The sequence below is a fragment of the Lepisosteus platostomus genome, chromosome 10 (assembly GCF_059453375.1).
Source record: "Lepisosteus platostomus isolate fLepPlt1 chromosome 10, fLepPlt1.hap1, whole genome shotgun sequence".
NCBI classification, from domain to species: domain Eukaryota; kingdom Metazoa; phylum Chordata; class Actinopteri; order Semionotiformes; family Lepisosteidae; genus Lepisosteus; species Lepisosteus platostomus.
In genome coordinates, this window is record NC_142620.1 from 14,259,989 (window position 1) to 14,276,207 (window position 16,219).

At 35.1% G+C, this 16,219-nt stretch overlaps 1 protein-coding gene across 4 annotated transcripts in view; it reads right to left on the reverse strand.

Moving 5' to 3' along the window:
- Positions 1–10,338: 10,338 nt before the first annotated feature.
- meis2a (Meis homeobox 2a) overlaps positions 10,339–16,219 on the reverse strand; it is a 71,918-nt gene continuing 66,037 nt past the window's right edge. Inside the window, exons 11-13 of one of the 4 annotated variants that reach the window (XM_088648350.1) lie at positions 14,981–15,091; positions 14,529–14,624; positions 11,764–11,903 (exon numbers count right to left, since the gene is read on the reverse strand). In XM_088648350.1, the coding sequence (XP_088504476.1) occupies positions 14,566–14,624; positions 14,981–15,091 (170 nt within the window). In that variant the 3' untranslated portion in view covers positions 11,764–11,903; positions 14,529–14,565. Of the gene's footprint in view, positions 11,904–14,528; positions 14,625–14,980; positions 15,092–16,219 lie in introns of all 4 variants that reach the window. The other 3 variants (XM_088648351.1, XM_088648353.1, XM_088648352.1) reach the window with 3 other exon arrangements.

The following is a 16,219-nucleotide window of genomic DNA, read 5'->3' on the forward strand; positions in this document are numbered from 1 at the left end:
TGCCAGTATGTCATCTGCTTCTCACAGCAATTTTTGACACCTTTGTTGGGTTCCAATGCTTTCTTTAAAAGCAGCTGAACTCAGCCAGCAGTCACAGTTAATAAGGCAGCTATGAAGCTGCACAGGTAGATCAGATAAGTCAAGCTGGAACACTTTATCTGAGTTTGAAAGCCTTAGGATAACATTTGGTTAGGCTTACTGACTGATTTGTGAAAACGTCTGCCACTCTGGGTGGCTAGCTTACTGGCTGTACTTTGAAGATTTATTCCAGTTTTACTTTTTTGTATTAAAAAAACATGCACATTCAAAAGTGCTTTAAATAGAAAATGGTTATGTGTAGTCTTACAGCTCTACAAGTCTTTTTTCCCTACCCTTTGCCTGGCATTGTCCACTTCTACAGAATCTTTGGCTTTTTGGATTTTGGGAATTTTGGGGGGATTGGATTTTTCTTTATTTCAGCGTTCTTTTACACAAATAATTCATACTGTACTTGTTCTTATTATTGAAGGATCAGTGTAGTGCAGGTTTGGGCCTTGTTACTCTGCAACAGGAGCTTAATTCCACCTTGGCCAGTGTTTGATTTCAGTTAAACCAAGCCAAGTAAGCTAAATGAGCACCTAAAACTATGTCAAATTCTGCTATCTATTCATTTACTGTGACAGTCACCTTAGTTTTTCATTCTGAACGGGATGTGTGATGTGACACTAACAAACACTGTGGTATATTTAATACTTCTGCATGTGAGGGAGAAGGTTTTGGTTTGCCCACATGTCAATAACGATTTGTAAAGTGAATTACTTGCCTCGAACACAAGAATTAGAACTTATTTATTAAAGAAGTCCATTTTCAAACACGTGTAGATCTATAAATTATATTTTGTGGTTGAAACAGTATTCGCTTATGTCATAGTTTGAGCATCCTCTGCTATTAGAAAGCTATTTATTGCCACCAGCTGTGGTGCTCAGCTAAAAAAGTTCTTGACACCAGCTATTGCTTTTCAGCACCAATGCTTCCGGCTGCTAACAGGGACTGCTATCTCTGCTGCCTCTAATCTTCAGCTCCTTCTTCTGGCATGCACAGCAGCTTATAGATATTGCCTGTCAGTGCTTCCCAATGAAAGGGGGATGGGAAATGTACTCTACCAACTACAGTATATACCATCCCCTACAATTGGTTTTAAGTCATTCATTACTTCTGTGTCCTGTATTGCGTTTTCCTGTGATGATAGGCATGGGATGTGCCTCTAACATGTGGCCAGAACTAATGCATTTCTATACATGTAAATATAACTTTTGTGGACAGAAATCACTGCAATTTTTGGGGGGGCTTTCAACACAATGGAAGTCTGACACTGATTGTGCACTTAGAGTTGAATTTGAGATAGGTGGTATATATTTCTGGGTTCTATAATTGTGGAGGTTTCATATTGTTTTGAGTACGTAGGGTTAGTTGCAGTTGTACATACACTCTGAAAGACATATTTCCATCATCTTATGCTGATAAATAAGATGCTATAATAAGAGGTTTTAGTGATATCAAGCAGAACAGGTTAAAGCATTTTACTTTCAAGCAGTAGTTTTAAAATGGAAAATAAAGCAGGAGAGTGCTCAGATATATACTGGAAAATAGGCTGATAGGAAATATATAATCATTTTCCCAGTATAAAATGTTTAACAAGTCTGGTCTTACTTTTAATGCATTTGAAGAACCAACTTGTCGTGCTAGTTAGCTTTTGGTTTCCAATTGGACAAAAATCGGTGACATTCATATTATTTGAAATATAGGCTACTTAAATTTCCATGACGGTTCTCCCTACTGTAGTAAAGTGACCCTTTATATCCGGTGCTAGAGCAAGCAGCTGGGGAGGGGGAGGCTGCAGGATGCCACTGTTAGCAAAGTTGGAATTTAAACTTTTGTTTTGCTCCTGAGATATTCGCAGACGTGATACGTCGAATTTCTGGTAACAGGCTGTGGAGGTCTACAGGCTTTCTACAACTGGCATCTGCCCTGAAATCGCGGATTTCTATATAGAGTGCATTGATAATGGAACGGCATACATAAACTGTACCGTAAACGAAAATGAAACTTTTCAATTTGTTATTTGGTTTTAAACGCTTAGGTTAGCACGTCACGTACAAATAAAGTCGTATTCAAATCTGCATGCTGAATTGATTTTAGTTATTTTTGTACGATTTACACTGTATCATAATCTTCGAAATTATAACAGGCTACCGTTCTGAATCTGAATATGGTTCTGCATATGTTTCTTATCCCAATTTTGCTCGTCGTTGTTATTTTTGTTACCTTTACAATAACTTCGGTTACTTTAATAAATACATCTCAAGAACGTCCAGCCTCGCTTAATAGCCGACTGCTGTTAGTACGTAGCATATTCTTTAGCTGTAAATATTAAAAGTTGTTATAATATTTACAACACCGAATTTTATTACCCTAAAATTCAAACAACATATTCGATGATTTTTTTTTACATATAATCTTACGTATCAACGTTTGGAAATTTTATTTTGCTAATATCATTAAAGGGAGAAAAGGGATTAACGGGGAGAGTGGACATACAGTACCTACTTCTGCCAGATCTGTGTGCAAACAGTGGGCTAAATCATGAAATCAACCATTAAGCGCTCAGTGTACGGTAATAAACAAACCCCACTCCCCTTGAACAAGCAGCAAGAAACCGGAACACTTCAAAGACACCCAATAGCTAATCTTCTGTAATCTGTATTTACACTGTTTACTATTTGAACCTTTATGGCAATTAGTACCAACTACCATCTTCCCTCGAGATGATGTTTTAATTGCATTTCCAAACGGGTCTTAGTAAAAACGTGTCTAATTTGTGTCCCTGCTCGTATGTACTTCTTAGTTTATAATTTCATTTTTTTTCAATGTACTTTTATCCGAGCGCAGTCTGGCATTTATATTGCTCCTTTTTAATTTAAGGTAAACTGAAAAAGAATGAGCAGTTGCACCGCGATTTATTTTTTAAGTGATAACCTAACAGCATTGTCACAACCTACAGAACAGTACTTAAGATGGACACTTTAATGTTGTAGCAACGGTAGTAGTTGTTTATTGAGGTTTACAATTTAAAGTATGGATTACGTTCTTCGTAAAACAGATTATTTTGTTTTTTGAGTCTATCAAAACATTAATAAATTATTCGACTCTTAACAGCATATATTATAAATTGAATTAAATATTTAGAATTGGGGTCACTGTATATGTAAGTAATTTCAAGGCGTGTGGGGGGACGAAATATTCCGTATAATATAGAAAGAATGGCGCTCCACAAGAAGTTAGTCCACGGTAAATAGTTTATTGTTCCTGTTTCGCTTTCTTCGTAAGTACACTTTTTTAAAAAAATGAAGAGTAGTTTTAACTACCATTCAAGAAGATAATGGGTAGTGATCCCATTATTTCAGTCATAATCTTCAAGTGGTTTAAGATTAATGACAGGAGGTTTACGACTTGGTGTGTGTGGGTTCTTTCTTATAAGACTATAACCATGATATTTACTTCAGATGTTGACAACGCTGTCAGTGGTTCCTTTTTTCTTGAACAGGGTGTTGGTGAGCAAGTGTTTCAGAACCTTGTGTAATGTCATACAGTACATCAATGTGGACACACACTAGTGAGATAATCAGACTATAGAAATAGAACGGACAATTATATTTGTCTGTTGTGCAACAGGTCACAGCTGAAACGTATCGACCCATTAATCAATTATGATATTGATTATAAGGTATTATACAATCGATATCCCACCTGCACGATGCATAAATAGGCTACCTGTAATTAAATATTAGGGGGAAAGCGGTGCAGTAATGAGGTCACTCGTTAAGTATACTGTATATATATTTTAATTCTAATCGTGCAGAATAAATCGGCTTTACAAATAAGCAAGCATGTCCACTAATTCCGAACACGAATAAACCTTTGTCAAGAAAAACAAATGCATTTAAATACAGCCACGCGTTTAAGTGTAAAAGCCAAAGCAAGAAAAAAAACGTTACTTATGCTCACAATCATTGTCTTCATCAAGACATTTTGAGCTCCTAACGAAAATCTGTTTTTACTTCATTGAACCTTTTGTTCCGTACAGAAATTGTATACGCGCGTCAGGTATTGCCTAGGAGGAAATTCGATTTCAGATCTAATTAATTTTCTACATGTAAAGTTGCAATTTTGTCATTATTCATTCTACATACGTCAATATATAGTATAATACACGTATGCAGTTATTATTGTATAATAAAATGTATAAACCATAAAGTAAATTGTTTAGAACAAAACATACTCTTAATACTATGTTATGTTTAAGTAATATTTTATATACTATTATTTTAAAAAGAGATTTTAAATGATTTAATTGCTCGTTCTCGCTGGAAGAGTTAATAGTACTGATGCATGGTTTCGAATTAATCAAATATTAATTATATTTTTAAAATATTAGTATTTGATATTTGCCTTCCGTTCCTCTGTGTGTAAAACCTTGATTTGTGATTTTAAAATACTCCGTATTTTTGCCATTGTTAGTAGTAGTTGAAACAGCAGCTTTGGTAGTCTCTATTTTAGTAATGGTTTATATTTTGCGTGAAATTCTATTTTATATTACAACTCTTGCCGCATTTTTAAAAATATTTCCAAATAACAGAAAATAAGAGTAAAACCCAAATACAATACTACTCTGTACAAAATTTTCTAGTATTGAAATGGCAAGGTAGCGATTGAAAAAAAAAACATATTAGTTGTGTTCCAGAAGGGGTCGCTATAATGTTGCATCTGAGTGTCAGATTTCGCTTTGTTGAAGAAGGTTTCTATTACATTGGTATTGAAGAAGGAACGGGAAAAACTCAAGTTCTCTCTCTCCTCTGCTCAATTCCTTTTTTTTTTGTTATTTACAGTTCTTGTGAAATGTCTCACTTTGCTGCCCTGAGCTACCCGCGGGATATTTATAACCTTTTTTTGTTCAAATAACTGAAAAATTATACATTAATGCAAGTTAGGAAACACAACGATAAATTATCAACATTTTTTCGCCTGTTAGTTCCGCTGATCCAAGCAGGATTTATTTGCAGATCTCAAGTCCTCAAGCTATAAAACGTGATTTTTTTTTCTGTAAAACTGGTCAAATGTTGACAACCTTTAAGCCAATCTAACACTCAGGATTAGCGATGAGAAACTAATGAGAAATATCAGATCGTCCAGCCCGGGGGGCTCTAATTAAATCTTAACTGATTGAAATATAAAGGCTAAAATCCTCGAGGCTTAACTTAACTCAGTACTATTTTGTTTTATTACATTTTATTTATTTTTCAAGTCAGATGTCCCTTTATATTTTATACACAACGTAGCGACTGACCATTTCAATTCTCCGGAGCTATGGTGAATTCTACGCCTTTAGCGACGTGATTTAACTAATTAGAAATTTTACATCATTAAGTTTGAGGGAAAAGAGAGGGGGGAAAAAATCTGTCACTCATTTTTAAGAAGACAAGCACTGCTGGAGTGTGAAGAAATCGGCTCTAATTCAAAAATGCACTCAAGCAGAAAAAGTCCTCAACATTACCCTGCTAGTTATTAATCTGATTTTTCCCCCTCTACAGCAAACCGCATCGTTAGTTTTCCTTTTTTTCCACAACAGACTTTTTATTCATCTTTCCATTCGTCCATGTATTATTAATAGTAAGTATTTTTATGTTCAGGCCTCATATATTTTAGAATGCAAGTTTCTATAATCCGACCGTGAAGTGCCTTTTTATTTCGCAAGCATTCTTATTTAAAGTCTACCACAGCAAGATAATATTTGCGTTTTCTGTAGCTCATTTTGTTGTATGTGCTTGGCTTTGTAGTGATGTTTAAGATTGTTTAGAAACAATGAACTGATATAAAACATATATCAGTATTACTATTACTGTATTCTTAATTATTTCTGAGTGCTCAGAATGTTATTTTAAAAAAACGGTAATGATTACTTTATACAAGTGTTTTTGTATACCCAAATATTTTTCGAAAACAATCGATGTATGTCTTCAGAAATGTTTCCCTTTCTTTGATATATTTATTTAAAAATAATAGATTATTCAGAGCTGTCTCCTGCAGGTTTGATCGTGAGGAGTAAATAGAAGTTGTCACCTTGCACTAGGGAGAATTAAGCGAAAGAGTTCGTAAGATTCCTGCAGGGAATAAGTTGTTGAAAATTAAGAAAAATGCATATACACATATAAAACAGCTTTTGGATTCTGCATTGTAATTTGTGATTCAGCTGAATAGAGAAATGTTTTTAAATGAAGATTAATTTTTCAAATAAAATCTTTTACACGCGTTACACTTTTCTGCGATATTGCGTTTTAAGTCGTTTTGGCACTGTTAAATTCCAGTCTACTAGTCTAAATACATTATTTTTTAAGCAGAGCTTGAACGGCTACTTTACGAGTAATGTAGGCGTACTAATCTAAATTTTGTATGTACTAGATAGTAAATTTTATATTTCCAGACATGCTATACCGGCCATTCAATATGATAATTTATGTCGCTGCTGGTCTTCAACAATTTCTAGTCTTTGTTTTTTTATAGTACGTTTTCTAGCCAAGACCTTTGTTTTTAATATATTTTAATGTTTTATTATAACCAAATATTTAATTATAATACAGAAATAGTGATTGGATGAAATAGATCGTGGCCAATTTCTTAGCACCAAAGGAGTGAGTGTAAATGTCGTTTTAAAAATGTATATATCAACTGTGTAAAATTGGTTTATCCATGACCTTAATAAATGAGCCCATTACTAAATGAGCATCAATTAAAAGACAAGTTCAGTGAAGTTTTTGTCAGCTACACTGTTGTGTGTAGCTGCTTGGTTGTCGAAATATAAATCATAACACCCTTAACTTTTTTTTTCAGGTCAAAAAAACAAAAACAGGTTCTCGGGATATTTAAAATCAACATGCAATCGACTTAAACAAATAAACATAAAAAAGAAAGAAACACACACACAAACGTCAATAACATCTATCATTTGAAACATAAGTCAATCGCAGTTTCCCGGGACAGTGTGAAATATACAGTATATTTTCTCTCTTTGTAAAATATTTAGTTTTGTAATATACAACCCGAATTATAGAACATTCTACAGAAGGGTTTTTTAGAAGCCTATAATAAAATATTTTTCTCCGTGCTTTTATTGATCAGTCACTCTGAGCTAATGTAATTATCCTCATCAATAGGAGACTGCAGTGAGAATCATTATGTGGGTGACATTGATAAATGATCTCCAAAATGCAGCCTTTTCTCTGCACTTCCACTTCTGACCCTTTCACATACACAAGGTAGCCATAGAAACACCTTAGGGAAGAAAAAAAAGAAAGGAAAAAAATGCTGAAATGTAAACAGCAGCTCCAAAAAAAAAAACCTACACCAACACACTTAACAAACACTGTTCAGAAAGTTGAGAATCTATTCTTAGTGCTGTTATACCGATAACAGACTGCGCATTTGGTTGTTTAGCTCTCACTCTCAATAACTTAAACACAACTGAACCATTTTAAATCTAACAAAACGTACTTCATATATAGCTAGATGTTTATGAATGACTGAAATCCGCTATATGAAAAAAAAATACATGTATTTTTTGCGGACTGCCTTTTCCCCCTTCTTGCCTTGACGTTGCGTGCAATTGAGTGGTACTCTACTGGATTTAGTTTAGAGTAAAATATTACACCGATCCCATTGCCATTTTTAACCAAATGAAAGCTAAGGGAAATCTAAATATTACAAGTTAATTAGCACGTGGCATATTTTAAGATAGCAAATATACAAATAGTACAGCCATGTTGTATGATTATTGGAGATGTTTTGTTCTCTCCAAAATCCTCAGAAAATGAGCATGTAGTAGAATATTCCCTATTTTATTCCTGGAGCTGTATCCAAAGTATCTTTGACAGAGAGGAGATGAAGGGGTGGAGTTGTTTAGCTCGGCTGGCTCATCCATCATCACTGTCAGACTGAATCGCAAAGAGAAGCGGCGAAGGCAATCTACCTTCTGTCTCCTCAAGAAAACTATTAATATTAAAATTCCCTCTTCACAATAATCCACTGAGCAGTCTCACGTTTTTATCAGATAATCTCAATACAAACGGAGGATTTCGTCGTCCTTTTTGTCAATAAAAATATAAACTTAACAATTAATCTTTACACAACACAAAGTTATTGTTAATCCTTACACGCTTCCTAGCTTTATAAAATAATGACAGACGTTTTCAAAATTGTTCTCGACAACCTTGATAAAATGCAGATATACCCAAAACGTACGGTACAAATTCTGCGTTAAACAGCATTGAGGTTATTATTATTATTATTATTATTATTATTATTATTATTATTATTATTGATTATGATTATAATGACCACATTCGCAATAATATAACAAATTGATAGACTTTGATTTCATTGATCAAAAGATTTAAAAAGTCCTTTTGTATATTTTTTTCTCTAAAAGTAAAAGTACGGATATAGCCATTTTACGGATATAGCCATTTCGATCGTTAGTGCAGATGCAGGGTGGTAAACGGCAGTAAAAGTAGGGGACTTTGGGGTAGCTGCAGCTTTTATGTGAATATGCGGACTTAGTAATAATAACAGTAATAATAGTAATATGAGGACTGTTTACCATAGCAGTTTAACTACGGAAAAGAAACAGAGTAGCTAAAATTCAAAAATTGTTTGGGTCTATAGATAATATGTTTTGTTCTCCATTTCTTGAAGGAATTGAACTACGAACATTTGTCTATTGTCATATAAAAATTAGGGTCCATACTAAAGACGGGAAACGGGACTTTAGACCTCATAAACAACGATGACGAAAACATTAACAAGAACAACAAAAACAGCAACAACAACAATAATAAATAATAATAATAGTGCTTTAGAGAATACAATGGTATTATTGAATGGTTTCTGACTCATTTTTCTGAGTGTAACAACAACAATCACTTAAGTCCTAAATACGTAGCCGTTGATAATGTGTGACGATAAATTCAGCTTCTACCGGCAGGTGGGTTAAGAACTCTTTCAGTGTCTGCATTGTCAACATTGTCATAATTTAGGTTTAATGCTACGATACCTAAGCCCGCAGACTAGTAAGAGTGTGCAGGATAAATGAAGGATCGGGCCACAAAATGCAGGACAAGCCAATCTCTACCATCTGGGGTCGCTGTGAAGCGGCAGAATTTATAAAAGCTGCAATTGCAAGCTTCTGTACCTTTTTTTTGTGCTGTGAGAAAAAAAGGAACACCCTACGTGTTCTGCTGTTTTGGGACATAAGGTAAACATTCATTTGTAAAATAGTAACAATTCTTGGTGCAGAACAATTTCCTCACCTTAATAGTTCAAATAAGACGTGAATTTATAATCTAGGGACAACATCGTGTTATTTTACACTAACCTTTTGTTGACGATTAGATGCTGTATTTTAGCGTGTATAATGATCTCTGTGACAAAGGAAAGCACTTGTTCTTATATTTAAGGTGTTTGAATATGAAAACCTAATTGATTTGAAGTTCGTATTCACTAGACCCTCTCATGTTAATCGCGTTTCTAATGTAGGTGGTTTTAAATGCAAATAGTACATGACACAAAAATATATATTGTTTGAAGCTACCAAAGATGATGCATTTCCACCGATTATCGCAAAAGGGCCATTAATGATGATGATGATGATGATAATAATAAAATAATAACAATAATAATAGGACATTGTAATATCGAACATATGCTGTGCTTTAACATACAGAAAACAGAAATAACAATGCCAGGGAAAATGATCAATGACCACAGTGTGTGTTATAACCGAATAAAAAGAAAAACGTTCATACTTTGATGTTTCAATAATACGAACAATATTTTCTCGTTATCTACAATCTTTAGCAAACTCGCAAGAACGCATTCCACTGTCACCTCTAGTAAAGATTTAAATTTTTCCCCTTTAATAATCTATTAAAAGAATTAATAGTGTAAAAATGAAATGACAAATTTACATTAGTACAAGTAACAAGACTACGCTGCTCTCAGAAATTACAGGACATATTGTAGGCTGAATGTTAAAAAACTTAACTCTTTTAGTTTTCTGATGGTGATTCTCTGCTTGAATAATAATAATAATAATAATAATAATAATAATAATAATAATAATAATAATAATAATAATTAATAATAATAATAATAATCTATAAATTAATTGCTTTACGATTTCGTACTCATTATCTAATGGATAGGAAGAAACTCTTGTACACACGTAGGCACACAAAAATCTAACAAAAATCAAAAATGAAATATTTATTACAGCATTTGTGACTGAACACCTTTTGAACATAACGTCACAGTCCTCATACAAGTATTTAATGTTTTTTGACAAAGCTTAAGGGAAACAGCATTTTTCTTCTAGTGAGGAACACGTGCTGAAAAAGGAAGGAATTCATGGACATACAATACCAATTCCACAGCAGATCTGATACTAGCAAAAAACATTCTTTTTCAATTGAGGTAAACACATAGAATATCTAACATGAAACAATTAATAGACTGAACTCTGTACGAAGTTTGTTACAATATTCTCTTTGCTTTTTCCAAGCTTTGAGTTCATAATTTAAGTTGTCTTTTTAGTTTTTTTGGTGCACTGACCATCAATAGCTTCTTTCAATGCCAAAGGTATCCACCACTGTTGATACTGTCCATGTGACAACTGTGTCGATTCCAAGGCTAAGAACTATTGGAGGATGCTGCTATTCCACCATTAAGCTTCCTTCAACAGGCTCTTTAAATAAGAGTCCAGAATACAAAATAAAAAATAAAATAAAAAAAAAGTATAAAACCAACACGATCCAGTGCTTGGGCAATTCAAACTAAGAACTTTATCTACAGGGCACATTCATTCAAGATCCCAAAAAAAGAAGGGCATGAAAACACAATTTCAAACTGAATTTTCTTAAGAGATCAGATGTAGAGCAGCCTTCTTGATGGTAGTTCTGTTCCTTGGTCAACAGATTTTGCCCAGTACAGTCATTTTCAGTCGGGCTTGTTTATTGCTGCACCAAGACAGTCTGTCTTCTGGGAACAACACACACAGTGTGAAAGGAGGGATAAACTTCTCTTCTAAAACTAGCTCAGGAAACATAAATTGAGTGATCAACAAAAATGCACAAGTTTTAACTTAGTTTCTATATTTTATACTACAGTAGTTATTAACTCTTGGAGCCTTTTTCATTTATTTTTTTTTAATCTTCCAGAGTGATTTTTATTTATTTTTTAATCATGTGTGTCTCTCTTTGTGAGCATGTGTGTGTGAGCGTGTGTGAGAACGTCTTCTGTTGTTCTTTTTTAACAAAAGCCCAAGACTTTACAAAGTGTTCTTGTTAGCTTGGTCCTCCGTTGTTGAAAATAACAAAATGACAAGTAAAAAATAATCACAGCTCATCTGGAATTCCGTTAAGTGTCTAATTCTGGTCAAAAGGTTTTCTTTTTTTTAAAAAAAAGTCTCAGAATAGTTTTTTTTTATGTGTTATATGTTGTTTTTCTCTTTGTTTGTCAAGTTCCCTTATACTACTGGGCGTGAATATCCAGAACTTGTCCTCCAGCGCTGGGGTCTACAGGGTTTAACATGGTGGGGCTCTGTGCAGACATGGTCATTCCTGGGTGCGGAGGGGGTCCACCGTGCATCATCATGGCTGAGTGATGAGGATGGCTGGAGAGATATGAATGCATTGGGGGTCCGTGTCGTAACTGGGGAGGATGTGAGGTCATCTGGGGAGGAGTGTAATTTGGCTGTGCCATACTCATGCCCATAGGACCACCCTGAGGTACATAATCCCCTGGCATGCCTTGCAGACCTGTAACACACAAATGCCATCAGTAAAAATTACATTTCTATACATATACTGTACATGGGCAGTGCATACAGGTACTCTCACAGCTTCTTGAAGCTCTGGCTTAAAACATTCGAGAGACAAGCAAGGCATACAGATGTCACGGGTTGTTTGATATATAATAGGACTTGTACATCAAACTCATTCGAGGAAACGTTTTTTCCTCATTCGAGGAAAGTTGATTACTTTCGAGCAAGAAAGTGTGGTCTTAGGAAACAAGTTGAATTATTTAAAAGAATTAAAGATACAAGTATTTGCCTTGTATGTATACTTCAAAAATGTAAAAAATTTGGTCAATGAATAGAATAAGATTTGATCTGCAGTTACTTAAATTGAAATCTGAGAAGTAAAAAAAGAGCGTTATTAACATTAGCTATAGTTTTATCCAGCTAGGAAGAGCACTCAATTTCCCAGCTGGATTTAGTGACAGTTGAATAGTTGTTTTCTCAAGGGATACACTGCAATGAATATATTTGATTTAAACTTAGAAAGAACATATTTAATAATTCAAATGTGCTCAACTATCACAATACACTTTTGAGAGAACATTCATTCAAAATATACTTTTATATTTTTTGACATGAACAAAACACACTTCTCATAAGCATAAAGTTATTGCTTTATTGTTATTGCTGTAATAAGAAGGGCATACACAGTATGTTACTCAAAATAGGAGGCTGAGGGGAGAAAGTGAGAATAAAAGGAAAAAGACTTTTGAAAGTATAAAAGAACTAAAAGGAGAAGTTCCTGTGCATACAAGAAGGCAGATCAAATGTCAGCATTGATTACTTTGTCAGGCACGCATAAGAATATCCCAGGAGTAGGCATTACTATGGTGTAAATTTGACCATTTCAGTACACTTGGTAAACATGCCTAAACTGAAGTGGGATGAAGCCTGGGCTGTAGTCAGCTTTGTAATGTGACTCTCTGGGGGATTATACAGGGTAAGGGGGAAGAGGTTGCTCTGAGGTCATAAGGCATGCTCACTTACTGCATTCCTCTACCTTACACTTACAATTACGAAATTGCAAAGGCATTGACCATTAAAAAATGGCAGCAATAATAACAGCAAAATATGTATTTATTGAAAACTTGAGATTTTTTTTTAACTGGTTAATATGTATATCAGTGAAATGGTGTTCTTAACATTTGTGGTATCTGGTTACAAACAATCAATGTAGCATTAAATGTGAGATGTATGTTCACCTCTATTTAACCTAGAGCACCTCCAGTTAAAAAGCTGAGCAGATGTTTTTGACACTGTAAGCTGGTAATCTCAAGTCTTGTAAGCTGCAGTCATTCCGTTAAGTAGATCTGTGGCTCCTTTATTAACAGGAGTGGTAAAACCATCTAAAGAGAATAACACAGACTGTATAGTCCCAGCTTCCCTGTTTATTCTAGCACAGCAGCCTGCTCAATGGATGATGATAATTAAGTACCAAATATACCATATTGTGTGGCTGCATAATCAAATCAAGAGAGGATAATATTCTTCTGTATTAAGCTATTAATGTAATTGGTCATGAAGCATAAAATATGTTATGTAATTAAATAGTCTAGAAATTATATGGCCTATATTAAGAATTATCCAAGCTGAGCAAATGTTGTCTCTATGTGGCTGTTTTAGGGAACATTGCTCTCTGCGTTTTCGACTCGATTAGCAAAGGCAGGGGAAAAAAGAGGAAATGGGCTCTGTGAATGGTGTTGCAGTGGTGACCCTTCAGAAATCTGGCCTCTATTTACATATAAAGAGTATTTTTAATCAAGGTAAGTGTTATTATATTGTGCCTCATTGAACAACGAAGTTTAGGTGTTAAATAAAATTTCTTATGCCTTAGTGCCTCTGGGATGTGATATGTCTTGATTTTTCAAATGTCACCTATACCGTGCTCATAGAGGTATAATGGGTATCTTAATCAGACTGCAGTCATTTAGCCATGGTGAGAGAAATTCCCTCTTTTATATGCAGTCATCCTTTAATGTCTCCCTCCTTAAATTTATTTGACTGACTTTCCTGTCTCTCTGTCTCGTGTCGAAAGTCAGTGGGCCCGTGTAAGAAATAATCAAAACACACAGACTCCCTGGTGAAGAATCTACTATGTCACCACTGCCATATATCTCGACAAGCCATAATGAACTGCAGCATTTCATCTTTGCATATAAGATAATTTGGGCATCAATCGTTATCTGACAGATTTATGTCACTCAAAGGACAGTTTCACTTCTCCTTTTTTATCGCTTCACTGGAGCCTGCTTAATTTCTCTCAGTCAACTGGTGCCCTCAAGATGTTATTTTTCCCTAAATGTCCAACATTTGCATTGCCTGTCTGAGAGGGATAATGCTGGTATTGTGAAATAAATACATTTCCACACAGTCCTGACTGCCGAAGATTTTTACTTTCGAATGATGGTGGGTTAGAGATCCCAATCTCCTGCTCTCTCTCTCTTTTTTTTTATTTTGCACTTGGTGGTGATTCAGTTGTGAGCATTACAACTGGAATCATGAAAGGGGGACGAAGGGGAGTTTGAGAGGGTTAAAACAAAAGGCTAAGCCTGAAAGTCAAGAGAAAGAGCCCAGTTGTACTTACTTCCCCCTTTCTTTGCGTTTGCTTTACAAGATGGAGGTTACATGTAGTGCCATTGCCCATCCATGCCCATATTCATGCCCATTCCACTCATAGGTCCTAGAAAAGGAGATAAAATCCAAGAAGATGCCAGAAGATCAGCAAGATCGAATAATAGATGATAAGAACAGACCCCTTGTTATTTTTTTAGTATAGTTCGGGGGTTTAAAAATGATAAAAAGGGGGAAAAAAGTGGGGTGAAAATACCAAATCTTGCACAAATCTCTTGACGTGTTAAAAGATTTGTTCATTTTTTCATCCCCAAATGGGTGAGAAGAAGACAGGCAAGGCAGGCAACAGGCAAGATGGAGACCCTGAGATGGAGGGACATGATGTGTGGGGTAGATGGAACTGGTTGTCAGAAAGGGGGATGATGGAGTCACAGAGACCGTGTTCAATGGCGGTCAGCTTCTTACCGGCTGGCCGGATCCCCATGTGTTGCTGGCCATCAAGTACAAAACTCCCCATCGGCTGACCCTCTGGACTGTATGCTGCTCCCTGGCTCACTGAAGGATCAAGAAGAAAACCTGATTGTAGTCAAACGCGGACACAGAGGAGAAAGGAGAGAAGACACACCAAACAATCAGCAATCATTCCAGCTCCACCTGAAACAGCAAATATAATTTTGTTCTGCTTTTGGCTACCAGACAAACCAAATACCATACATAGTATGTACGGACTTCAGGGGATTTCAGGAAAGACATGCATGAAAAAACTACATTGTTTTCAAAGTTTTTGGTTGGAATCCAATTCAACTAATATTTACATAGTAACCCCTGATCAGTTTTCACTTTTCATCATTAGGTTTAATTTTAGAATGTTTGTGCTACGCATCAAAGTGAGCATACTTTTATTTATCTTCTTTCCCAGCTCAAAATATTAACATTCAAAAGTCACAGAGAAAACAAAGAAAGAATAGAACTTTTTTTCCTTCCAGAAGAAAAGCAACACAGAAGTTTTACAGTAGCAGGTCAAATCACAATCAAGTCCACAAAGAGAGTCCACTTCCCTGCTCCCACAATGAAATGAAAAACCACAACACCTCAATGAGCTCTACGACTAACGAAATTTCAGAAATCCTTAATACAACTGTAGATTGCTTTGAATTTCTAATGTACTACAATTCTCCAAAAAGCAGGATAAAAAATGGGGGGAAAATCTTGTACATGTTTTATATACTTTTTTAACGTGTTAGTTTTCATGACTAATAGTGAACAGTTAAACAGCCATAATCAATTAGAATACTTAACACATGTACATCATTGAAATTTTAGCGTTTTTTCCTAGTTCTGTACACACTCAACATACTTTTCCTTTATTAACCCAACCACTTACTTTTGAGTTGGGCAACAGCAAAATGCAGGCAGCTATTAACAATGGGTGTATAAAGCATTCATCAAGCATACAAAAATGGTGATATATGCACATATACACAGTGTATGTGTATATATAATTATGACCACATGTGTAGGTCTGTATTTACGTGTATTACGGAAATAAAGGGATGTGGTGCAACAACGTAAATGTCATTGAAAAATACAAAGGATCAACCTAGAGGTAATGGCATATGTAAGAAAACAAAATCACCAAGGGAGTTGTGGATAATAATAGACAAGCTTTGCACCTACCCCAGGCTGCTGTAATGCAGATAAGCT